Source organism: Desmodus rotundus, chromosome 3 (assembly GCF_022682495.2).
Source record: "Desmodus rotundus isolate HL8 chromosome 3, HLdesRot8A.1, whole genome shotgun sequence".
In the NCBI taxonomy this organism is placed as follows: domain Eukaryota; kingdom Metazoa; phylum Chordata; class Mammalia; order Chiroptera; family Phyllostomidae; genus Desmodus; species Desmodus rotundus.
Genome location: NC_071389.1, coordinates 165,005,035 through 165,033,018, shown reverse-complemented (window position 1 = coordinate 165,033,018; position 27,984 = coordinate 165,005,035). Strand labels below are relative to the sequence as shown.

At 40.2% G+C, this 27,984-nt stretch overlaps 1 protein-coding gene across 2 annotated transcripts in view; it reads right to left on the bottom strand.

Annotated features, from left to right (window-relative positions):
• TMTC1 (transmembrane O-mannosyltransferase targeting cadherins 1) overlaps window positions 1-27,984 on the bottom strand; it is a 244,192-nt gene that overhangs the window by 82,742 nt on the left and 133,466 nt on the right. For both annotated transcript variants that reach the window (XM_053921684.2, XM_024575801.4), the window contains exon 9: window positions 7,293-7,414. In XM_053921684.2, coding sequence (XP_053777659.1) covers window positions 7,293-7,414 — 122 coding nt within the window. The remainder of the gene's footprint in view (window positions 1-7,292; window positions 7,415-27,984) is intronic.

Genomic DNA, 27,984 nt, shown 5'->3' with positions numbered 1-27,984 from the left:
TTCAAACTTATCCTCACCTCGAGCCCTGGGCTGAGCACAACTAATTCAGCACAACAGATTGGCCAGTTATCTTCCCCCCATGAGCACTACCTCTCGGCTCACTTCATTCTCACCATTGTTCTGTTCTACGTTATATTTGTCCAGTTTTAGAACACATTCAGCTGAGTCCCTCAGCAAAGTCCTCCTGCTTCCCTTCCTGCTCATGACCTTCACACAGCACTCATCCCCATGATGTCTTGGTGACTGCCCACCAGTCTGGCACTGCGCTAGTACCATCCCTATCTGGGTACTGCCCTGCAGAGTAACCGTCCCTGGACGAGGTCTAGTCCCTAGATCTCACACCCTCATCTGAGTTCAGGTCTCAAGGGCTAGATGGAACAGTGCATGCTGGCCCTGTTCAAAGAGCAAAGAGACAAGCATGCTAGAGTCAAATATTCCCATCTTTACCTATGGCATTCTGAAGAACAGCGTTAACTGACTTCTGGAACCCCAGTGTAGGCTAAAAACCAGCAGGAGGCCTCTGACTTTGTGGCCCTGGAGGTTTGTCCCACAAAGCATCAGAGACCTGGGGAGGGGTGGGAAAGCTTGGCAGATTCAGCTTTCTCTTAAATACAGTGAGTAACATGGAAGATACCACACTTAAAACATCAGATTTTCTTCCCAAGTAAAAAGGCTTTTTCATTCCCCAAATCTTGAATTTCTTCAACAACAGTATCATTAATCTTTGCTTTCAGATCACACAGCAGCCTCCCTTTACTGTCCCCTAATGTAACAGCGCAGGGCCCTTCTGCTGTCCTTCTGTCATTTTCATCACGACACGGGGCACCTTGTTTTCAGATGGTCATGATAGAAATGCATAGAAATGCATTCAGACCTAAAACTAAATAAAACCTGCGTGGATTTGAGTAATTTGGCCTACACATACACCCACGCTTCTACACACATATTCTCAGAGGGCCAGTGCACTTGACCTTGCAACTGTGAAATCTGCCTGTCAGTCTATCTCCTAGGTTTTTAGTTGAGTGGCTCTGTGAAAAGCTCGAGTTGCTTCTTCCATCCCTCTAATGTATTATACGATGGGAATTTCAAACAAAGAATCAAACTAAGAGGCAAAGTGACTGAATATCTGTCTCTACTTTGTTCCTGGGCTTTTTACCATTCCTATGACTTGGTGCACTCAAAATCTAGTTACTTGTGTCATCTTAGATGGGTCAACTTTGTCCTGTCTCTACTAGCAATGGCCTGAGAGAGACTCAACATGCTGAACTCAGTACCAATCAGTCTTATGGGGTGTCTTACCCTTTATTTTGAACCCCTATTTAGATATTAGGCTTCATCCCAAGTCCTGAGTCTCTCCCCATGGAGGCTCATCCTTTGATAAGGATAAACAAACCTCTGACCTGTTCTCATGGCCTGCAGCCTTCTTAATAAGCTGCCTGTACTACTGCCCCTTGAAGAGAAAAGTCTGGCATTGTTCTTGTTGTCAGGGCCCCCTCTCTTCCTGACATGCAGTGCTTGTTGCTGCTTGCCTACCTCAACTTCTAGAAACCCCTGTTCCTGCTGCTTAGGAGGACACCCTCTTCTGTCATAGTAGAGGCCTCACACCAATGCCTGCTGTCCCCTTGCAGGCCCTTCACAGAGCCTGTCCTTATGGCAGAAGCATTCCTTCCTTTCTTCCCTGTCCTGGGAAACACATTTCCCTTTCCCTGCTGGGCTGATCCTGCCGAAACTGAGCAGACAGAGGTGGTCCCATTCCAATGCATGACAAAATTTTTGTTTAAGATCTTAAGGGAAAAAAAATCATGCTTTCCATAAGGTTATTCAAAATCACAAAAAAACAGTTGGACTTTGGAGCAGAAAGACCTCAGAGATCATATAGCAGTGTTTACTGGAGTTTTAGATTTCCCAAGCCAGTAAAATTTCCAAAAAAGGGGAGCTGAGAGGGCAGAGGAGAAACTGATAAGGGTCATGTGACCCTGCTTCTCTCAGTATTTCTTGGGAACTACTGAACAAGCTCAACCCTCTGGTTTTACAGATAGGAAACCGGATTCCCCCCCGACTGCCAAGCAGTGGGGACAGATTGGGCTGTGCTGATTCCCAGTCCAGCCTTCTTCCTACTGGGTTTGCTTAAGTAAGTTTTTGTTGCTGTCAAAAAATTTCTCTGCTGATTTTAGTATTTGGTACAACTTTGATTCTCTCTCAAATGATCATCACTCTCCTCCAGCAACTCTGAAGAAATATGTACATAGACGGCTCATCAGGAGTCTCCAATATAAGATGACAAAGGTGATGTTACTTCAGAGGTAACGTTTCTCATTTCGCAAGCTGAAAATAAGTATTCCAGTATTGTCTCAACTGCAATCTGTGTTAAGATTTTTAAATCCCATTTCAAATTGAAAGGTGTGATTTGAAGACATTTCTCAAAATTGAAAATGAATGAGAATCATCTTTTCCTCAATTTTCCACGTCTAGCCTGTCCGTAAGTTTAGGGGCTATACAATTCAAACGGCCCCTCTTTCTAAGAGTGGGGCAATGTTTTCTTTTTCTTTCTTCCCTCAGATACATGTTATCTTCTGTGGTTTCAATTATTCTTGATCAGTTCTATTCACAATATTGTTGCAGCCTTCACTTATTCCTGCCTATTCTTTTCCTGTCTCTAGTCATTCCTGTTTTCTTAAAGCAGCTGAGGAATTTGCTCTCTGGCACTGAAGTGAATAAATCACCCCTAATGTGGCATATGAATAGGTATCTGAACACGTTCTATGAGTGCTCTGAACAACGATTTCTGCTTCATTGGTTCTAAAATATGTTAGTCCTTTTAAGCATTCTAATGTGGTTTGTATAAAATACAAAAAAAGGTAACCATAAAATTATATGCTTCTCTTGAAATAAGAATAAGAGATCAAAATTTCTGTAAAAGAATGATTTAAGTTCCAAAATATCCTGCCTCTTCAAAAAAGACATCAACAAAATTAGTGTTTATCATCAGAAGAAAAGATTATCCCAGTTTTTTGTGTGTGTGTGGTGGTAAAGTTCTGACGCTAAAGCCTTGCAGTGCTAAATAGCTTACTCCTGTTGCTTTTACCCACAGATCTTAAGTGGAAAGAAGTACAAGTGAGAGGAAGACGATATTTGCAGTCTCTGCCAGCCTAGCATGGAGGGAAGTGAGAAGATTTAAGTGGCTTGTTCATTATTAGGCATAAAGTAGAAAGATGAAAGAGCATTGTTCATATCACTCATTCTGGGTTTATCTTATAAAAGGGTCCACTCAGTCCCCTGGGACTGATGGGACTCACCCATCTCCAGGGAGGGTGGACATGACTTCTGTGGGGTTTACGAATGAGCAGCTAAGGCCAGGAGTTGATTCCATAATAACCTGAATTATCATTTAATGAGTAGGAAGTTCACCTTCCTCAGAGGGATTATCAATACAGCTCTTTATTTTCTTATTGTTTGGTAAAGTTTTGGAGACAACACAGAATTTCTGCATAAATATAATGACTTGTATTTTCAGGAACACCATTAAGTACATATGTGTATGTTTTTCTTAAAGTACTGGGTAGTGATGCTGTGCTGGAAACCGACTGTTTCTTGTCAAGGTTGATAATGAAAGAGGGTCATGCGGAGGAGACTCCTGTGTATATAAAAGGCTTGGAACATGTTCTGCACCATCATCAAAGCCAATGTGCAGGTTTTTTCAACGCAACAGGCATAATGCAATGCTCTGACACCTTCTCAGGGCTGCTGGCAGCACCTGCAAAATTCTCTGTGGCCTCAAGGAAGATTTTGGCAGCTCTCTGTTCAACTGTCTACCATTCTCTACCGAGATTGGGTGTGGCTGGTTGCTGCTGGGTAAAATCTTTTCCAGAAAAAGCCCTGATTTTCAGAGAAAACTGTCAATGTTTATAGAGTGGCACTGATGAAGTAGTTAGAACTCTCGAAGCCCACAGCACAGAAGTTTCCCCACATAGGCTTGAATTTCTGACAGCCTGGACCCCCTCAGCAGCACAGCTATAGATAACGATGGAGTCCATCACCCTAAGTAAAACAGCTCCCCTGTGGTGTTAGTTACAACAATCACTGTGAAGAAATACTGGCACTCATTGGAGGTACTAAGTCTCAAATACCTTAGGCCTCCTCCAATTCCAGCCTCCCCAAATCTGCGTTAAACTCCCAGGTTTGTGCTCAGAGCTGTGGACCTGGCCCAGCAATCTGACCTCTTCCTCAGCCCTCAGGACCAACTTTAAGGGGCAGGAGAGCACCTCCGCTCCCTGTCACAAGGCTTTGGCATCTGCAGAGACTATGCCTTTGGAGGGAGGAGAATGGCCTGGCTGGGCACAGTGATGACACGCTTGTTAACGCAGGCGATGCAAGGCAGTAAAGAGAAATCCTCAGAAAACGATGATTTAGCTCCAACACTGCAATTCATAGCTGCCAGGACTTGAAGGGAAAAGGACAACCATCTTTCTAACGAAGGCCAGTTTCCGGAAATTGATTTTGGATGACTCTGCACCAAGTTTGCACAATGCAGCAAAATCCAAATTGCTTCTGAGAGGCAGGCACTTGCTCTTGGTAAAATTGATGTTTTTGTCATATTCGGAACTTTTATTTTAATCCAAGTCAGTGTATTCCTATCAGAAAAAGGACAGGGACACTACTTTGTCTTTTTCAGAAAAAAAGGAAAGAAAGTCAGAGAAAGGTCTATTTAAGATAGGGCAGCCTGGGAAGAGCCAGCACTGACATGATTTTTCGGGTATTTGGAGGACACACATACGTGGGTGAGAGGAAACCCTTGCCTTAAATAAGACGGTCCACAACTGGTTGATGGCAATGCTATGCACTTCCATAATGTTCACCTTAGGGTCTCAGGAAAATAAAATTTTAACTTCTCGTTCATCACAAATTGTTCTCTAGTATCTGGATTAGAACACACACAATTCTCTGCCACCCAGAACCCCAGACTCCTGAGGATTTAGACCACGTGACTGTTGGAAGTACGGAGTCCTGAGTACCAAATGGCACTGAGCCGAAAGCACTTTCCTGAGTCCACGTTTTCTCCCTCTTTTCAGTCGATGTTACTCTCAGAGAAGCGCATAGTCAGGATGGCGAGTGATCTGTCAGTAGGCAATGAGCTGCATTCCAGCTCTGCTACTTCCTAGCTCTGTCACCCGGGGCAAGTCACTTCACTTCCCCAACCCCAGGCTTGATTTTGGTAAAATACAAATAATGGTACCAGCTGCCTCAACTGATTCAACAATACTACTTGATATTTATTAGCCATGTGCAATACAAGCATGTTCTAAGTTTTATACACGATCATCTCATTTAATGCTCACAAGAGCTCACTAAGTTGGGTTCTATTTCATTTTATGCAGATAAGGAAACTGATGCTTAGTGACATCACGTTCATGTTCAAGCCAGAATTCCAACGCAGGCGCTGTGCCTTCAGGGGCATGCTGTCAACCGCCACCTGCAGTGCGAATTAATTGATATAATAAATACAACATGCTGAGCACAGTGGCTGATGGAAAGTTTCAACGAAAGTTTCAATATGATGAATGTTAAAATGGTATTAATGAGAATAATACTAGTTTAAAGAATATTATACTTGTTAAGTGTTTAGAGAGAACTAAATAAGCAGTTAGCAAATTCCTTGAGGAAAGAAACTGAGATCCACTTATTCTTTTAGCCTCACATGCTACAACAGTACACCTGGCAAAGGTGCCCTTCATCTCTTAAATGAAGAATGAACATCGACTCCACTTGAACCCATCAGTATTACAGAGAAAACCTGACTGAAGCCACTTTCAACTGCTTTAAGCAAAAACATTATCTAGAAAAGATACTGATGTCCCCTTTTACCCTTCATATTTCTTATTATTGGCAAGGCCTCATAAGCCTGTAATCTTAAGTCAATATAGAATACAAAGAATTTGTGTTGTATTTTTGTCCTTATTGGATAGTATTTACCAAGAAATATTCTCCTTCCCAAATTGTGCTGAAGATACATCAGTAAACTTCAGGGCTTTCTCTCCTTAACCAAGTCAAAACCAGATGCTGCAAATCCTTAATTAAGAAAGCTGTGAGGTATTTGGCTGGGGGGGAAATCAAAGGTTATGAAATTAATTTCTAATTATATATATTTTAAAATTTCCAACACAGTATCAATAAACATAATTAAATTTTATCAATTGATATTTTTAAAGGTTCTATTTATTTATTATTAGAGAAAGGGAGGGGAAAAGAGAGGGAGAGAAACATCAATGTGTGTGTGCCTCTCATTCGCCCCAAACTGGGGTCTTGGCCAACAATGCAGACATGTGCCCTGACTGGGAATCGAACCAGCAACCCTTTGGTTTACAGGCTGGCACTCAATCCACTGAGCCACATCAGCCAGGACTTACTAACTACTGATATTTAAATTAATTTAAAATTCTAACCTAATATCAATAATAAAAAATAAAATATTGTCCTAATAATATTTCAGTTTATGATACTTATTTTTAGGAGAGTATGGTCATATATATCATTCATAAAGTTATTTAATGTTGGAAGTTTACTAAAATACTTATTTTAAAAATTAGAAAACCTGACTGCAAAAAGCTTCATGTCTTATTAAAAATTCAAACAACAGATAAATGGTAGAACTATTTTAGGGGCATATCCAGACATCTGAATAGAAATGTAGCCTTGGAATGATGACATTTGAATAAGACAGGAAAACAGACAAGCTTCAGCACAGTTCAAACATTCAGAACTAAGTGGCATATGTAATCACACACATCTGAATGCCCTTTATATTTTTAACCATTTTTTTCTCAAGGACAAATTTTCTTGAAATTGTTCCGATGTTTAAAGTAGAAACCAAAGAAAAAGAGACAGAGCTAGAAGGAACAAGATAGAATTTAATTACAATCACGCTACTTAATAATTTTAAGCACATCAAAAATATTTCTAGAGAATTACTATAATCATGTTTACTAAAACATAGATCTTTGGAAAAGAATGTATTGGTAAATGATTGCTGCTAAAATCCTAAATATACTCTAGTCACTATGTCACATTTAACTGTCAAGCCTCCAGCTGGAGGTAAGTCATTGTAAACTGGAGTGATTGAGTGCAAACGTGAGCTCATTCAACCTTCTCTGTGGCTGTTTTCAAAGCTGAGGTAATAAGCACCTTCACTCTACAAGGATCTGCTTGTTATACACTAAAGGACGGTCTCTCTGGAACTATTGGTGTTGGTGACAGAGGGCAGGCCTCCGAAAGATGACATCATGAGCAGTAATTACCTGGGCATGTAAAGGACTCTCTCGGCCACCACAAAGCCCACCCTGAAGAAGAGATTGCTGGCTGGAATGAACGGGAAAACCAGGAACAGCAAGCCCACTAAAACTTCCTTGTGCTCCAGTCTCTGAAACACACAACAGTGAAGGACAAATTAATTGGGGGTTAATTCCACTTCACTCAGCAGCATTTAACCAGCTCTTTCATTTCCCAGTTCTCATTGAAGGAATGAATAAATGAGACCAATGAAAACCTTTTGATCCATGTGCTGAATTCGTCAGAGAAAGCCCTCAGGCTAACACCTTTGCATGTCAAAATATTCACACGTACCCTGACACACATTTGCCACCCAGAAACATCTGCTATTTGCATAATATGATCAGGGACCAATACTCCTTGTTCTGGGCTGGCTCTACAGCAACGCTGCTTCTTGGTTCTGTCCCCCCAGGCAACTCATTCCCAGGGAACATAACAACTGATATAGCCAAGCTCACTAAGGCATCATGCAGAATTACTGTCCTCTCAGAGATAGAATGCATAAAAAAAAATCCGCACAAAAACCAGGAGAAGCAGAGATCACCATAAAGGAAATTAAACACAAGTGGTAAAATTTGGTACCAATGAGGAAGATCATTTGAGCCGAAGAGTTTTTAACGCCTCTCAAATTAAGCCAGTAAGCAAGTGTTTATTCCATGAAAATTTTTGGAATTAAAATTCATTACAATAAGTGCTCATTAACTGACAAAGCATCTTTCTGTAATATACATATTAATTTGTAAAGATTTTTCTGTCGCTTACAGTTCACAGAAAAAAAATTCTGTTCGTTACTAATAGTATGTTGTGACAGACACGGTAAAACGTAGTTTGTATTTCATGAGTGCCCATGGCATGGACGCTTTTGAAGAGAGGCCTGTTTAACACAAATCTTAATGTACTGGGGGGTATTTCTTTTCCTTTTAAAAAAGTTTAAGAAAACCAAATAGAACTTTCCATATTACAGTTTTAAATGTTTCTTATGAACATTTAAAATAGTCTATTACTTTTAATAATTGTAGAAGACTAAATAAAAAATTTCAAAGTATAAATATTAGAGACTCCCTAATACAAATCACTAATACTTTAAGTATACAAATTGAAAATTTTTAAACATCTTGACATATTTGTCATCTGGATTTTATTAAAATATTTGGGGTTTTTTTACTACAACATATAGAGCAATAAAATTTCTGACAGTAAGTCCATATGAATAAATGTGATTTGGACAATTTCCCTTAACAGTTAACAACCTATAAATAATGATCTCATTTTTAACCTAAAGGAACCTCACTCTTTAGAATTAAAAGAAGAAAGAAGAGAAAAAGCTTCCATTACAAGCCGTCCACTCAAATAGGTGCAATAATGTTGCATTTTCTATGACCCACTAAAATTGATTTTAAAAAATGGGTGAGAAAAAGTAGCAAGTTCATTATACTTAAAAGCTGCATGCTATCTCTGCAATTTAGATTACACTTTGAGTTTACATTTCAGCTCAAGAACTTAAAATTTACATAATTTAAAAAATAAACACCATCATAAAAATCCTGTGACATCAAGAGCAAGTATTTCTTGCTAAAACTAAATATAAATCTGACAAAGAAGTACAAATTGGCAGTTACAAAACAGTCACAGGATATAAAGTACAGCGTAAGGAATATAGTCAGTAACATTGAAATAACTACGTACAGTGCCAGCTACGCACTGGAAATATGGAGGGAACACTTTGTAAAGTAGAAGATCGTCTAACCACTATGCTGTACACATAAAACTAATACAAAATAACACTGAATGTAAACTCTAATTGAAAAATAAAAATTCTACATTAAAAATAAGTAAATCCTAGAGAATAAATGTCTTGTCACGTATTCTTCATGAAGTCTGTGCCTATAATTAAGTACAGGGTTAATATGCTCTTTTAACAGGCCCACTTTTTTAAAGTATATTTTATTGATTATGCTATTACAGTTGTCCCATTTTATTCTCCCCTTAATCACTCTCTGCCCTGCACCCCCTTCCCTCCAGCATTTCCCCACTTAGTTCACATCCATGAATTATACATGTAAGTCCTTTTGCTTCTCCATTTCCCATACTATTCTTAACCTCCCCGTCTGTTTTGTACCTACAAATTATGCTTCTTATTCCCTGTACCTTTCCCCCCATTCTCTCCCCTCATCATCCCCACTGATAACCCTCCATGTGATCTCCATTTCTGTGATTCTGTTCCTGTTCTAGTTGTTCGCTTAGTTGGTTATTGGGGTTTTTTTTTATTATTTTTAGGTTCAGTTGTTGATAGTTGTGAGTTTGTTGTCATTTTACTGTTCATAGTTTTGGTCATCTTCTTTTTCTTAGATAAATCCCCTTAACATTTCATATAATAAGGGCTTGGTAATGATGAACTCCTTTAACTTGACCTTATCTGCGAAGCACTTTATCTGCCCTTCCATTCTAAATGATAGCTATGCTATCTTTAATCTTGAGTAATGTAATTATGATGTTCCTTGGTGTTTTCTTCTTGCATCCAACTTCTTTGGGACTCTCTGAGCTTCCTGGACTTCCTGGAAGTCTATTTCCTTTGCCAGATTGGGGAAGTTTTCCTTCATTATTTGTTCAAATAAGTTTTCAATTTCTCGTTCTTGTTCTTCTGCTTCTGGCACCCCTACAATTTGGATGTTGGAATGTTTAAAGTTGTCCCAAAGGTTCCTAAGCCTCTCCTCATTTTTTTGAATTCTTGTTTCTTCATTCTGTTCTGGTTGAATGTTTCTTTCTTCCTTCTGGTCCACACCATTGATTTGAGTCCTGCTTTCCTTCCCGTCACTGTTGGATCCCTGTACATTTTCCTTTATTTCACTTAGCATAGCCTTCATTTTTTCATCTAATTTGTGACCATATTCAACCAATTGTGTGAGCATCCTGATTACCAGTGTTTTGAACTCTGTATCTAATAGGTCGGCTATTTCTCATCACTTAATTCTTTTTCTGGAGTTTTGTTCTCTTCTTTCATTTGGGCCATACTTCTTTTTCTTGGTGCGCCAGTCTGGATGAATGCTTCTTCAACTCCTCAGTTATTAGACTTCCATACAGTTCGATTTTCTGGCAGTTCTGGTTGGTTTTTGTTTCTAAACCGTTTCCTTCTTTTGGTTGTGCAAGGATGTGAAGTGTGTCTACCTATGCCTCCATCTCGGCCGGAAGCTGATATTTGTCTCTATAGGTGTACTTTTTAAAACGATGGCTGAATACTTCTTAAAAGCTGAAATACTTTTTACAAAAGTGTTTATCTATCTTCCTATATAAATTTCTAAAGATAATCTAAACTTATTTGTTAATCCTATAGAATTAAGAGGAATAAGGGTATAAATGGAACTCCCACTGGGCTATTATCCAAGTCTATAGCCAGTGTTTTATCCAAAGAAGTGCCTCCCTGGCCCTCATCAAGGTTATCAGAGAACAGCCTTCACTGGAGATACAAAAGAGGCTTCACCTTCACACCCCGGACATCACACCTCCTTGCCTGACCAAAGGCCACCTCCCTCACTCTGATGAGCATTTGGTTATGTCCTTTACTCAGCAGAATGCTGTGTGCTTCTGCTGCTGCTATGTTGGGAAGAGGTGGGTGTTGGGGGTATGCCGAAGTCCAGCTGCATGCTGCCTCCCTCCTCATTCACCGAGCCCCTATAGCAGGCAGGATCCCCAAATGCTCGCTGCTGCTGGGGACATGGAGATGGGTTCTTCAGGCTCCAAGCACAGTCTTTATTTCCTTCATGGCAATCATTGCAGTTGTAATACATATTTATCAGTGTGTTTACTACTTTAAATACCTCCACTAGACAGTAAACTTTATGGGGCAGGGAGCTAGTCAGTTGTGTTCACTGGTGCATGATTTGTGTTTAGCTCAGTGCCTGGCATTTAGTAGGTCCTCATAAATATCTGTTGAATAAACTAATAAGTAAATAAATGTACCAGCCAAGAGAAGAGGAAAGGGTAGAGAGGATTTCCTGGTGGAGGTGACAATCTTGGTTTGAAAAGTGAATGAATGCCTACAAGGCCAATCTGGTGATGTCTGTGAGGAGGGTTCACAGCTAACCTAATTCCAGGAAGCAGAATGTACAAAGCAGGGAGTAAAACTATACACATTGGTGGTTGGCAAATCATGAGGATTTTGTCAGCCCTGTGTGGAGCTGACCTTTAGAGCCAATAGGGAGCTATGAAAGGGTCTGACATGTAGAAAGAAAGAAGAGCAAGTCAGTGTCCAAGAGATGAGAAGCTGCTGTCCTGCCATCAACATACCATTAGTCGCCTTGAGTGGAGACCCATTACCTCTCCCGTGCCTCGGCTGTAAAATGAGACAAGTAAGGCTCAGGGCTCAGTGGGGCTAGATCTTCACAAAGATTTCTTCATCAGCAGAAGTCCACACTGTTGGACTTGTGAGTTGTGGGCTCAGAGGCGACCACTCCATGCTCCCAGATGGGCTGGTCTTACAGGGTATTTTTCTTTGTTTTCAAAATATTCAACTGAAGGCAGTGGCATTGTGCCCACACTTAATGGCATTTTATTATTTTATTTTGAAGAGAATGATATTCATGAAAAGTAATTTATTCTCAAATTAAATTGATAATTATACTTTGTCTTCCCTCCTTCCCTTTGGGTCAAGAGGAATAGAAAATATTCAAAAATATATTTCTTTAAGCTGTGAGCCAATCGGCCAAGCATAAAGTTAGGAAAAAATATGTCATGGATGTGGCTGAATTTCCTAGAATGAGAAAGACTGGGAGGGAATCCAAGTTAGTATCCTGTGGATCACAGATGTAACAAAATTGCCTAAATAATTTATAGCTCATTTCAGCCTAATAGAGCCCGATGAAATGCAAACAAAATATGGGTGGAGGAAAAGGAGAAAATCTGTGGCATTTTCCAAAACACACAAAAGTGCATTTATTTCTAGGAAAAGAAGCAAATGGAAACTTACTTATTCCAAATTACACTAGGGGGTGAAAAGGCATGAGAATTCAAAGGGCTAATTATGAGCCACTGATAATACATGTCATTTGCTGATCGACTGCAAGTTCAGACAAATTAATTTACTTCTCTGAACTTTAATTTGGTGATCAGTTAAACAAAAGCAAGGGTATTGATATCTATTGTATTAGTAAGAAAAATGTGTGAGAGATTCACAATGATTTTCTTTTCTGGCTTAGAAGAATACAAAGAAGCAGCCTCCTGAGCTGTAAAAAGGTAAAAATATCTTAACATCCCTCTTAAGGTGCCCAGAGAATCACTCAGCCCCTATTGGCCCAGCCACATATTTGAAGAAGCAGCTCAGTTCTCTCAGAACCAGCAACTACTTCCAAGGAAATCCAGCTCCAGAATCCACATCTAGGCTGATACCTTGTGGTTTATCCTTTCCCCATCTTACTTCAAGTTCACCTCCCAAAGCACTGGTCACAGATGAGGACACATAGACAAACACTGTGGCCAGCAGCAGGTGGGTGTGTGCGCCTGAGAAGGGGACCCCTCCCTGTCTCATTCAACAAAGACAACTCCCGCTGCAGGCTGTTCCCTTCCACAGAGCCGGGGGAAGGTCCCATTATAGCAATTGCTATCATCACTATTACCACATTTTCTCTCACCTCTGAACAGGTTTCAGAAAAATGGTGTAGTGCATTTAGGGTGTGAGCATGTTGTCATGGTTCTACATACAGTGCAGTTATATTTGAATCCGAAGAATTTATTTGGCAACTCTAGACCCTAGCTGTCTGCATCTTATTTCTCAATTTTTAGGGAGCTGATGACAGTAAAGCTCTTCAGCCCTGGGGGTGAGACATTTGCCAAGATGACAACTGGCACGGCTGAACACACAAGGGCCTCCTTTTGTATCTGTTTACAGGTCTACTTCCTCCACTGGACTATAGATTCCTCCAGGATTCACCACCTCATGTGAATTTTTTACCTAGATTCCTAGCACATAATAATCATCATTCAACAAGTATGTGTTGTATGTGTTGTAGTAGTAAAGATCAGTGATAAAAGCCATTCATATATATATATATATATATGTCACTGGGGTCCTCAAGCATCCCAAGAGCCATTTCAGGGACTTGCCACTAAGGAAAGCTTTTGCTTTTGGTAACCCTTGGAAACACAGCATTTGTAACATTAATTTGGGGTGGAAGGCCCTCAGTCCTTGAGTATCCAAGAGCATCTTATAAGGGTCTGGCACGGCTGGCCAACAGTGCTGAGCTATTCTAATCAGGACATATGCACACATCCCTCCTGCCCTTCTCTAATTCCATTTGCTGCTACTTACTATTGCACTTCTAGGTCTTCCACGATCATTTGACTTTTGTGCTAGGAAAACTAACATCTTTCATTTAATTGAAATTCAACTTTAATTTTTTTAGTATTTCAATTCATTACATATTCCATTATTTATTACTACTATCATTACTATGAAAGTTCTTTTTAATTAAGAAAGACAAATTATTTATTTAATCAATTGGAATCCCCTGATGCTTTATTTGAGTGCAGAGTAGTGTCTCATTTCTTATGAGGGGTTTGATCTAAATTCCAGTTATTGAGCTGGGCAGTAAGCTAGGCTCATTCTCTGGCTAAGAGACTACCAAATTGCAACCCTACAATTTGTGCAAGTTTAAATGAATTCCAAATTAATCTTCACTACAATGCTGTGGGGATACTATCCCTGTTGTAAACTCTAATATGTCTTAGACCCTTGGGTCCTTCACAAATAGCTGTAATTGAAATCCGCAAAAATGTCAGAGGGTTATTACATTATTTCCGTAAGAAATATTCCTCAAGGCTGCACAGGACTTGAGGTCTTCTTGCAAAACTTCGGGATCTGGGCTGTCACTGTGCTGCTTTGTACATTCTAAGAATTTTTTGTGGCCCAATACCCCTATTACTCCCCAAAGAAAATGCATCAGTGAGTCTCCACTTGAATAAATCAGAGGCTCAGGTTTATTTAAAACAGCATGAACTTTGAATTTTAAAAATCCCTGAGATGCTCTCAAGGATGATGCTAATGCAGAATGTATCAAATGGATGGTTCCAAAACACTAACTGAGAAGCCAAGGAGGAAGGATGCTTTCAAGACCAGCATGGGAAGTGCCCAAGCTAGAGGAGGAAGCACAGAAAGAACCTGGCTATTTGGGGGAACAGGCTTCCACCTGAACTGTGCATAAATGGACCTTAAACTTATTTCCTCTGGGCTACTCTCTTGTCTACCTGATTTTCACTGTTGTCTGTGTTTTCCTTTGATTTGTACAGCCTCTCCCTCCTCCACTCTGTCTGACACTAGTTCTGTTTGTCTGTCTACAGGTATAGCTACTCTCTGAGGCTCCTTTCCATGATCACAATTCTCCCCAGGTGGTGGTGACAGTCCCCTCCTTGGCCTCATCAGACCATCTGATTGGTGTCACTTTGCATGGTGGCTTCACTAACCCTGTTCACATCACTGCACTTGGTGCCTTCATAAACTCTTCAGTCATCCCCCTGGCTGTGCCAGGTGTTTCCTATCAAGACTCTGCCCCATAGGTGAAAGAGTATAGGGATAGAAGCACAGATGTGAACTCCAAAGAAGGAGAACTGTGGCTCTTAAGGAGCTAACACAAGCCAACTCCAACCCACTCCTGACTTGGTCTCCTCCTTATATTGTATTTCCATTCTATTTCAGTCCTTGGGTGACCACCCTTTTAAAGGCCATTGTGGTTATAGAAAATGTTAAATGTTCTACACAGTAAATACAATAACAATCTGAGAGAGCTTTTTATCTGGCAGATGAGATTGGGACCAATGTCTCAATAACTGGAGAAGAGAAAGTCTTGAACTTCTGCTATTGTGATATCAAATGCAACAGACTATTTCTTATGATTAAACAAGATCTAAAATCTGGACTCCCTAACAGCAATGCAGGAGGCAAGAGGAGTCTGGGGGCAGTCGTAAGGTGAGAGAGAATAAGAAAAACTGAAAGCTGGTTCTCAGAGCCTCAGTCACTGCTGTCAATTTTTTTGGTGATTATATACTCAACTGGGGCCCTGAGTTAGTCCCACCGGACAATGCAAGAGGTTCAAGGGCAGTCCTCCCATGACATGCACACAGCGCGCACCTCACATGAAAGCACAAAAAGGCACACTTGCGATTTTTTTCTCCCCAGTCTGAAAGCAATGAGGCCGGCTGAGCTGGGACAGAAACTGGCTTAGGTTCAAGATCTCAACAGCATAGCTGCCAGCCCACACTCTCCTCGGCTTAGGCTGGTGATATCATTTCCTCACTTTCATGTGCCTTAAAATTTACTTATAAGTGCATGGGGAGAAAAATTTTAAAAGGGGAAATGAATGAAGAAATTATACCCCCTCCGAGACAAAAGTAGATTTGTACACTCCGTGTCTTCTCTGAGCCAATCTAAACACAGGTCTTTCCCATGCCAAACTTTCTTCACCAAGAAGCACTGCCAGATGCGCTAATGAATAGAGAGCTGAGGGCAGATTAAAATCAGGGCATTCCTAAACTAGCAGTTTTTATTTCTGGTCTTTGGTTCTGGACTTTTTTTTTTTGCATAGTTATTTTGTTTGATTTGCTTTTAATCAACAGTCTGAATCCTGTTGCCAACACCAGTTCCTGAGATTGAAACTTCTTATCTCACAAGAGCAGATAATCATGTTTCAGGGTTGAAGTGGGTGGAAGGGTGAAGCTCTCAGATTGCTTTATTCAATTGAGAATAAACTAATTCCTAACTTTATTTGGAAATGTATGTTACATTCTGCATAGGTGTATTTTAAATATTGTTTTAAATAAAGGCAAAAATCTTTTAAAAGGCTCTTTGGAAGTGACAAAATTGGAAAATACCAATCTAGAGAAACAATGCCATTCACTTAGTTAATTGAGCACCAGTAATGAGTTACAAAAATTAAGTAAATTAGAAAAACGTTGTGACTAGAAATGAAACTATTACAGGAATTTGTGAAGAAATGAGAGAAATCAGACAAATGAACTTTCTTCATCTCTATCTGTGGTTCTGAACAAAAATGGAAAAGGTACCAAAGCTACATATTGAAAAAAAGAGTGAGGGAGACTAGAGAGATGGAGGGCATGGGCAAGACAAGAAGTCTTCTAAAGTCATGCTCAACTTGCAAATTATTGTATGCGTGCCGTGGGAGGGAGACACGCAGGGAGGGCAACAAAAGCCACCTGGTAAGTGGCAATGGCATAGGATGAAGAAAAACCAAATACTTCCTATGCTCACTCCAAATGCCACACATTTGACTTAAATTGTCCGACTGGAATTTAGTATTATTACAATGGAGGTAATTGTCTCCAATTTTACAGATGAGGACATTGAAACTCAGGAGGCTTAAGATGCATATCTAAGTTGATCCAATTAGTGAGAAACAAGTGTTTTTACTGAGGTCGGGTTCATTCCAAAGCCTGTTCTTTTCCCACAGTCCACGTGGCTTTGGAATCCAAAACTAATGTCAACTGTGTGTGTGGGGGAGGGGGAGAGGAGGATATTTCAGCCCTTCACTGTCTCCTGGTTCTGGCACTGTAAACAGACAAGATCCAGTCATTGGGAGGTTGCCAACCAAGGCACTGCTGTAACAGTCTAGAAAATCTCATCTCTGAGGTGTGTGACAGAGGGCACCACCCATTCACTTTGCCAAATAAATGCAGACACAAATATTCTACAGTCCACAGGGATCGGCAGGGTATGCACAGAACATGCACTCCTGGTCAAGTATTCTGTTTGCGTGAGTGGTTTCAGATGGCCCACCTACTCACTCTGATGGCCAGCCTCTGGGAGAATGGACATATCCATGTCTGCCAGCCAGGACAGGGTAAGATGTAATAATTTATTTAACTAGCCTTAGTTATTGAATTGTTCATTCCAATTATATTTGAGAAGCCTTGAGAGGAGGGTAATATTCATTCCTGATATAATAAATTAAATACTGTGATGAAATTGTCCTTCTTAGTAAGGAGAATAAGAGAACATTCACATTCTAGTGACCACAGAGGCACAATAAATAAGCTAAGTGGTCCCCTGAATGGGGCACAGGCTTTCTAAACTTTATACATGCTCTGCAACTTGGTATTGCTCTAAGCTTCCATTCCTAATATTCAACTGTTTATGAATGGTTTTTTAAACCATTTTTTATTTTTCAATTACAGTTGACATGTAATGTTATATTAGATTCAGGTGTACAACCCAGTGACTAGACATTATATAACTTACTATGTGATCATCCCAATAAACCTCATATCCATCCGACACCATGCATAGTTACTAGAACACCATGGACCATATTCCCTATGCTGCACTTCGCATCCCTGTGACTATTCTATAACAATCAATTCCTTCACCTTTTGTACTTCTTAATCCCTTCACCTTTTTCACCCATCTCCCCAACCTCCCTTCTCATCTAGCAACCATCAAAATATTCTTTGTATCTATGAGTCTGTTTCTGTTCTGCTTGTTCATTTATTTTGTTTTTTAGATTCAATTGCTGATAGATATGTGTTTATTGCCATTTTATTGTTCATATTTTTATCTTTTCCTTTCTTCTTAAAGATGACCCTTTAATATTTCATGTAATACTGGTTTCATGGTGATGAACTCCTTTAGCTTTTTCTTGTCTGGGAAGCTCTTTCTCTGCCCTTCAGTTCTAAATGATATCTTTGGTGGGTAGAGCAATCTTGGCTGTAGGTCCCTGCTTTTCATGACTTTGAATATTTCTTTGCCAATCCCTTCTGGCCTGCAAAGTTTCCATTGGGAAATTAGCTGACAGTCTTTTGGGAGCTACCTTGTAGGTAACTAAGTGTTTTTCTCTTGCTGTTTTTAAGATTCTCTCTTTGTCTTTTACTTTTTGCATTTTAATTGTGATGTCTTCATATGGGCCTCCTAGGATTCACCTTGTTTGGAATTCTCTGAGCTTTCTAGACTTGTCTATATCCTTCAACAGTTTAGGAAAGATTTCTGTCATTATTTTTTAAAAGTTTTCCAATTTCTAGCTCTCTCACTCCTCCTTCCAACACCCCCATATTGCACATCTTGACTGTTGATGTGCCTGAAGTTGTCCCAGAGCCTCCTTACTCTATTTTAATACTTTTGGATTATTTTTCCTTTTGCTATTAAAATGAGGTGTTTTTTTGCTTCCTTATATTCAAAATCACTGGATTCTCAGCTTCATCTTCTCTACTGTTGATTCCCTGTAAATTACTCTTCATCTCAGTTAGAGTCCCCTTCATTTTATGGTTCCCATGTCCTTTTTATGCTGTTAAAGTTCTCACTAAGTTTATTGAGCGTCCTTATCACCAGTGTTTTGAACTTGGCATCTAGTAGATAGCTTGTCTCCATTTTGTTAAGTTCTTTTACTAGAGTTTTGTTCTAGTCTTTCATTTGGACATGTTTCTTTGTCTTCTCATTTTAGCTGCTTCCCTGTGTTTGTTTCCATGTATTAGGTATAGCTGCTATGTCTCCTGAGTTTGTAGAGTGACCTAATGTAGCAGGTGTCCTGTAGGGTCCAGTGGCACAGCCTCCCTGTTCACCTGAGCTGTGCACTCACATGTCTCTGCCTCTGGGTGGGCTGTGTACATCCTCCTGTTGTAATTGAGCCTTGATTGCTATTGGTATGTCTATCAGAGGGATTTACCACCAGGCTGATGGGCTGCAAGGACTGGCTGTGACCACAGTGAAGAATTAGCTGTGCACAGGCCCACCTTGCAGAGCAGGACTTCAGTGGGGCTCTGGTGCCCACTGAGTCATCCCCATCAGTGTGTTGTTTGTGGAGGTGAAAGGGTGGTGTTTGAACATGGCCTGAAGCTGTCTACTCATTGTGATGGATCTGGGGCCTCCTAGGATGTGCAGGCCAAGGTCAGCTGCCACCTGTGTTCTGCCTGGGGCCTGCTGGCAAGAGCTACACAGCGATCTGCAGATTGCTGCCACTTGTGCTGGTCTTGGAGTTGCCAAGGAGAGGCCAAGCTGTGAACCAAAGCCAGCTGCCACTATTACTAGGCCTGGGTCCACTTATCGAGAGGTATAGGGTGAACCGAACTAGATGCTTCTTGCTTGAGAGCTTTTAGGAAAGTTTGAAGCATAAGCCAAGACAGACCATTTATATGGAAAAGCTACTAGAAACAACTTGGGTGGGCCCACAAGTTGGGTGGGACAGGGTCTCAGAAAACCACCAGAGTAGGACACACAGGACAGCCAGATGGATGGAGGCTCAGATACAGTGCCTGCCTGCTGGCTCTGTGGGGCGAGGGCTCGGCAAAGGGACAATAGCCTCTGCTAACACCTCTGCCTGGGAGAAAACTGCCCCTCCAGCTCTTCCCTTAATGCTAGACAGTTCAGTTCCTCACCATATGTCCCTAGTGTGAACTGTTTATATTTAAATCTTAAAAATGTGACACTATCATATACCATTTAATCTTATATATTTTATTACATATATGCATATACATATGTATGAGGAATTCGCTCAAGAGGGTGGATTTAGAAAATCAAAATAGTGGTGTTGCTGTAAGAGATATGTGTTCATATGTGTTGATACAAAGCTAGCTGGGTAGATTCAGGTGAAAGAAGGGGGGCAGGTATCAGCACTCCCATGAAACCCCCCAGATTCAGGGCAAAGTTAATGGTTCATTACACAGGGTGTCTGTGAGATTCAAGGAGAGAAAATGGCAGCAGAAGGTCAATCTTGTGCCTGGATACTTTCCAGAGCAAACAGCAGAAGAGAGGGAGAGAGCCCACTGCTTAGCGACCTGAGTCTTGCATCATGTTCACCCCATCCACTCTGGCTGGAGAAATGGCGGCGACACAGAAACGCCATTGAATTCTAGGTCAAGAACTATAATTTAATAAGGTGATTAGTGCGGGAGGGAGGCAGGAATGATTAACCAATTTCTGCCCATCTGTAAAATTCAACTAGAAACCAGGATGGATTTAACCATACTAGTAAAGTCATGGGTGAATTTAGCTTTGAGGAAGAAGAAAAGGAGGCAGAGGAAAACTAAATGCATTTTTGTAAATAGCTTTGTTCCAATGAAATATGCATGCCTGGCAGAAGTCTTCTACTTACGATTACTGCTCAAACATTTTTGTTAAGGAGATACCCTCTGCCAAAACCTTCCAAAGCAGGACACTATATACTTATTTTTTGCTGAGAGTAAAGATGTTTTACTTTTTTCATACGGTGAGTCACACTCACTAAAAAGTATGATTCATCTACCCACTCAGAATTGTCACACGGAAGATAGCCCTTCTCCCTGTAATCTAAAATGAATAAAGAGAAGGAAGCACAAAAATATCTCAGTTCTACACAGTAAAGATCTGAATATTTTATAGTAGCATTTTTAAAAGACTATACTTCAGCACTGGCTGGTGTGGCTCAATGGATTGAGTGCTGGCCTGTGAACCAAAGGGTCGCTGGTTCGATTCTCAGTCAGAGCATATGCCTGGGTTGCAGGCCAGGTCCCCTGTTGGGGGCATGTGAGAGGCAACCAGAAATTGATGTTTCCCTTCCTCTTTTTCTCCCTCCCTTTTCTCTAAAAATAAATAATTAAAATCTTTAAAAAAAGGAATATACTTCACCATACTTTAGCAAATAAATTACAAAAAAAATGTTTGGCTTTCTTCAAGTTTATGATATATGAAAGTAATAAGAAATTTAGCATGCTCTCTTAACAGCTAAAAAAAAGTGAGATTTACTTGTACACTTGAGCTCCTAGAGAAACTGCTATTATAGTGGGTTTGATTCCAGTAATCTGTTAATATATCCATCCAAAATCAAAATATGTTCAATAATCAAGATATGTTGCATCTCCTTCAATAAGATCCGCTTTCTTTCTTGCTTCTGAAGCATCCGTTGTTAAAAGTTGGGTGGATCATTACATTTCATCAGATGTTGTTAAAATGCTGTTTTCCAAATAACTGACTTGATTAAATAATGCTCATCCCTTACCTTTAAATGTACATTCACACAGCCTACTTACTAAAGCTTAAAAGGACAATTGTAATGAACTAATGAATGTAGCAAAGAATGGAAACAAAGGCCCTGTATTTTAAATTATACCAAATAATTTCTGAGTTGAGACATTGAAACACCTATTTTTTCATTAGGACTGCTTTGTACCAAATAGCAACATAAATCTCTAAAATGTATATAAGAGAGGTTAAGATGATCTGTATGAGGTTTGACATAAAGATACAAGTAAGAATTTGACCACATAATGCCTAATTGGGACTCATTTTCCCTTGGAAAATTCATATAAGGTCACAGAAAAAAATGACTTACACAGAAAAACAAAGGGTAAAACTATTTCTCCAGCAAGCCTTGGCACGGAATGACTCCCAAGTGAAGGCATGTCACAGCGAGCAGAAAAATTGAGTTCCCTGGCTAAAGTTACCCAATTCAAAAGGAACTGTGCTCCCCCAGAATGGAGAGCATTTTCAAGGCAATGCCAAGAAGGCTGACATTAATAAATGTTCTTCCCAATTAATCACTTTTTAATACCAAATGCCAGAGTCCTGGGTCACAAACTGACTAAGCCAATTTGGCCATTTAAAGTTGCCAGGTCCTCTGTTAATGCTGGTAACCTCTGGCAATTAGAGCCAGACGGGACATAAAAATAAAAGCAAGTTTTAAGGAAATTCTGCCAAAAGTGCAACCACTTACTGGCAAACAGTCCATTGGCTAATCACGAAGCTGGAGGAAGTCCTTTCGCTGTCGCCTAGCCTGCCTACGGGAGTCTTCTGTGAACGGAACTATATTCTGAGGCAAGAACAGCTCACTTTCTACTCAGGTAATGCACAGAATACTTTCTCAAGTGTCTCCTTTTTTAATTCGTCAGCTAAGTAGGTGAAGATAAATTTTTAACTTTCTCCAGTTAGAAGGAATACTGTATGCAGAGAGGTACATGCAATGTCACTTCGGAAACTGTCACTTCATACATACACCTATTCTAGGTGACACTGACTTGCTCACACTGTAACATTTCATAGATGGTCACATTGTGTGCTCATCCCATCGTGAGTCTTAGCAGCCTTGGTCACTGTATCGAGCACCCACAGAAGCAGTTCTAACTACAGCCTCACTATAATGGAAAATAAGAATTCTATGAATCTGTTTCAAGGTCTTATTTTTCACTTAGTATTGACTGGTTCGAAACTCCAACTCTAAAATAAATGGTCTCAAAGAAATCCTTTTACCTGGGGTACTGCTAAAGGAAAACAACAATAGGATTTGTTGATGCTGTGGTGGTGGCTATTGTTTTTGAAGGTACAAATAAGGCAGCAAAGCAAGGTTTTAAATGCTGCTCAAGAATGGACTTCAAAGTTCTCATTCACCCGCCCTCATATATCTACGCCAATACTTTCCAAATCACATTTCAAAAACACTGAACCTGCAAGAAGCCCATAAAAAGGTTTCCAAATTCAAATAAATTCGAGAAATGCCATTTACTCTACACCCCATTTGAAAACTCACAAGGCTGCTGAGAGCACAGTAAAGGCTTTGTGAAGTCCCCCCGTTAGGAAAAAAAGTTTAACAAGTGCTTCTGAAATGCAAAGTCTTTCTTCAGGGTAACTTTACGTATGACCTGTATGGTGCTAGGGCATGACTAGAGTGCTGGAGTAAGTATGGTATAAACTGCTTGAGCAGACAGAAGTTAAAGCTTCCACTTTAGGAGCTTCTAGTGCCTGTCCCCCAAATCATCTCACTGTCGGAAAACAGAAAATGTTCTCTGCATCTCAGAGCTACAGCCTTCATGCTACCGTTGAAATACATTTTCTGGTGTTCATTCTTGGGAAATGTGAAAGAGCTGGTTGCCATTTTCCAGGTTAAAAAACGTATCACTATACACTTAGAGAACTTAAGCCATCTATCAGTACAGTGTTCGCTCCAGCCAGGATAAGTCCTGAAAGCAGGAAGGATTCCTGGCACGTCAGAGGCCTCTTTAGATCATATCTGCGTTCAGAAGGATAATTCTCCCGGAGGTTGGGGTGGGGGTGGGGGGGGGGGGGAGGCAGGGGATGGAATGCAGGTAGAGAAAACCAGGCTTTTACAGGCAGCTACTGGGTTTTATTTATTTTTATTCTCCATAGTCAGTATGTTGCTTGAATATTTAATTCATTGAGCCAATGAGTGATCAATGAATTAAATATCTAGCATTTTAACTAACTGTTTTCCTCTCCAAGTACACAATCCTGTACCTATATATTCCCTACACAGGTATTTTGCTTATCTCTAAATAATATGCCAGCTTTTAAGACCTGTTTCCATTTCTATCACATAGCCATAGAGGTGGCTGCTAACTCTGACTGGTCATGCTATTCAGTCCCCTCTTGCCTGTGACAGTCACAGAAAATACAGGAGCATAGAGGGTACTATGGTACACTCCTAATTCACTTGCCTTGTCAAAATACTCATGAAAATTCTCCCATCCTAAGCAATGGTTGTCTTGGTAAAACATAGTCACAAATTATTCATTTATTCAACATATATGTATTTTTGTGGTCTCTATTTTTATTCAGGCATTGTGCTTTTAGATAATCATTTAAGGAATTTGTCATCAATCACCTTCTCCTTTGTATTTTCCAGGCAATATTCTACATTCTTTGGAATACATCCATTATCAAAAAAGACAGACACAAAATAATCTCTACCATTTGAGGGGGTGGAGAGAGAGGGGGAGGAAGAGAAAGAGAGAGAGAAAAAGAGAGAGAGACTGAGACTGCAAGTAAGGGGTATCTGCAATGCAAGGTGGGCAAGAAGTGGATTGCAATTATACATGTGGTGGTCAGGGTAGGCCTCATTGAGAAAGTGGTGATTAAGCAAAGGAGATGAGGCAGCCAGCCACAGAACTCATTTCATAGTAGGCCATGAGTTTGGGAAGGATAAGAGAGATAATGGAGTAGGGGTGGGCTGGGGCCAGATCATACAAAAACTTTTAGGCCATTATAAAGACTATGAATGATTTTTACTGTGAGAGAAATAAGGAGCCATGGGAAGATTTTAAGTACAAGAGAGACAGGCTCTGCTTTCATTTTTAAAGACTCATTCTGGCCACTGTGTTGAGAGTAGACTGGACCACTGGCACAAAGGTAGAGGCAGGGAGATCGGGTAGGCAGTTATGGAAATAATCCAGGTGACACCTGGTGGTGGCTTGGCCCAGGGAGATAACAATGAAATTGGAGAGAGACATTGTCAGATTCTAGATATATTTTGAACATATAGTTGACAGGATTTATTGATGGATTGGATGTGTTATTAGAGAGAAGGACAGAGAGGAAACAAGGAAACCCAAATAATTTTGTTTTGAGCAACTAGCAGAATGCACTGACATAGAAAATAACACCAACCATTGTGCGGTAAACAATGAATGGCTAAGTTCAGGAGTTAAATGTCAGAATGTTGAGTTTGAGACATCCATGGGAAAATTCATACTTTCCTTTCTGAACAATCCCAGGTACCATATATGATGTCTGTCCAGAAGGTATCCAGCCATGTTATATGAAAAATAGAAACATTTATTGAAGAAGATACAAGAAACATTGTACAAAGGACAATGACACCTCAGTCCCCTTCAAAGTAGGCACCTTGGGACCTCACACAGTTCTCCCCATTGCTTCAGCTGCCCTGTCATACTTTCCTGAATCTCATTGATGGTCTGAAATCTTGTCTCTTTCAAAGGTGATTTTAGTTTGGGGAAAAGCCAGAAGCCACAGGGAGCCAAATCTGGGCGTTGGGGAACTGAGTCACCTGGGTGATTTTATAATTCACCCAAAACTCTGCACACAAGACGTGATGCATGAGCAGGTATGTTGTCATGAGGAAGCTGCCAATCACCAGTTACCCATAGCTGTGGCCTTCTGAATCATCCAAATAATTTCCACAGAAGAATGTTCCAATTTAACACAAAATTTTGTGCAGATTGGTTGCTCTACTCCCTCATTTTGAACGCAACAGCTACACAGTACATGTGCTCATTTAATGGGGTCCACTGGCCCCCCTGACTAGTACAGTGAAGTCATTATTCACACATGCGCACTCCAGCCCACTCTCCTAGGCTGCCAGGTTACATCGATATTGTGCGAAATGTTCTTGTTAAATTAACAATGGCTGGACTTTTTCTGGACAGACCTCATATATTATTTCATTGATTCTTATTATGTTTCAGGTTAGAAACAAGTTTGAAGATCTTATCATCAGCATGCTGATATATAACAATGTAGATGAGAGAGAATCATAAAAGCTCATATGACAAACTTGCTTTCTTTCTAATGCTCTATGCTGCCTCTTTAGGCAAAGCAACACATAAAAATAAGGTATTTTAGGGTTTTATGGGGGTGGGGGATGATTATCTCCAGTTGTATTGGTCACAACTGCCATCCCTTTATAGGGTTGCTGGGCAATCAATCACTTCAGTTTCCTTTGTATTTTCCAATGGGCTTTCTGTTTAGACAGACTTATTTTAGCTGTTTTTATCTCAGAGTCCTCATTATATATTTCATGGTTTTCTTAAAACAAGGAAGAAAAGTGTGCTCCTTTAAACAGAAATTTTATGTTCTGAATGGAAACACTACGGACAGAATGGCTCCAGGAATAACTAAAATGTCTTTTCACCTTTTTAAGAGTTTAAAAACAGTCAGAAGCAGTGTAAGTATAAGTGGTAATAAATTGCTCTTATGAGAGTGTGAATTATTAAGTTAAAAGAAATAAAAAGTTACAAATTAAGATTATTACTCAAAGGGTGGCAATTATTTTCAGTAAAAGCAAATAATATAGACTATAAAATCTTGCTGGGACTCATAAAGTATACAATCAAGAAAAACAATAAACTCTCACTGATGTCTAAAAAGTCCTTTTTTCCATTATGCAACTAATTCTTCCATTAATAAATTCAGCAAGTCTTCTAACTAAGGTATAAACATCAGAGGGGTAGGGAAATCATTTTCCTATTAAAGAATGTGACTTGTGACAACATAATTGCCCTGTGAAGGCAAAGATTAAAACAAACTGTTTCATGATGTAAAAAACTCCAGCCAGGCCTAGATCAAAAGCCAAACAAAGCACCTCAGGTGTAAGTGAAGTGTGTATCACACGGAACCGGAGGAAGACAGATTTGTGTAAGGTTCAGACCGAGTACAAGCAGAATGACTTCACAGGTGACATGTTAATAATGGACAGAAAGGAATGCCTTGGGAAGACTTCGCTCGAGGGCTCTATTTTCAGGTAGCCACTGCATTAAAAGTTGTGTTTCTAATGTCTACTTTGTTCCTGTCCTCATCACTGAGGGGGATGGAGAAATCCAGCAATGACAGTAAGTTTTAAGAAAAACAAAAAGAAAAAATGATTATTTCTTATATCCTGCCTATTTTTGCCAAAATCTCAAATACCTTTAAAGACATCTATAATATTTCCATTGTTTGATGTTTTAGGTGGCAATTCCAATGTTCCTGTGTAAATAAGTCAGTGATATTTGTCAATACTTACTTCCTTTCCCTTGATAAAAATTCACTTTTTAACTAACAGAGTTTCATGTTAGGATTCTGTTTCTGATACATTTGAACATACCTACTTCCAAATTCCAAAATAAGCTAAAGCATTAAAAACTTGAGAATGTTACTACCGTTGGCTCTTAGGTCAAGAATTTAACCTCTGTTACTTAGGAGGGAATAAAAGAAGGGGGGCAGGGTCAATCTTTAGTACATTACACATATTTTTGATCATGTAAAGCATGATTGCATATTGAAATATATACAGTCAAAAAAGTAAGACGGATTATGCTTTTTGTGCATTTTCCCCTACAAAATAGAAACAGGAACCTTTATTGTGCTCCTGACATTAAGCTATGACAATTCCACGATGATGGTGATGGTGACGACAAAGACACCTGTCAGGTTCCCAATGCTTCACACATGTCAGTCACTGTGCCGAGTGTCACGTGGTTCACATTGGTTCAACCACCCGTGACCCTAGAACAAGGCCAAATGAGGTGACTCACAATGGGTCGGCAGCAGAGCCTGGCCTCCACCTCAGCTCAGTGCTGATCACTCTGTGCACAGCCTCCCGTCCTCCAGCCTCAGGACTCTTAATCTGGAACTTGGGCAGTGCCCCTCGCTGCGCACACGTCGGCTGCCTCCGACACAGAGGTGGGACTGGCTCCTATCCGAGGCTATCTGAGGCTTGGAGTCATGAATTTAAAGTAGACACCAAGTGAAATTAGGCTGATAAAATATAAGTCATAATTTGTACCACAAATAGCAAAGCAATGACATAAAAGTATGTAGGAAAAGGCAGCCCCGATACATCTTTAAATATGTTCTATTTTACAATATGGTGTGGATTCAACTTTCCTATTTGCCAACACTGCATCTGATGGAGCAGTAAGGCCATTTTCATAACTCATCATAACAGTGATATAAACTCATTCACACTCATCATAACAGTGATATAAACAAAAATCTCAGCTTTGGAGCATGACCTAAGGCCTAAAGTTGATTACAGCTACTGACCTTGAAAGCCATGCCCCAAGTAGCTGGGCGTTATCACAGAGGTAAAAAGGTGGCAGGGGGCGAAGCCAGCTGAGCATAGTGACAAGAGGCTGGATCAACTGGGCTGGCCAAACCTGAAACAGAGAGGCATCCCAGACAAT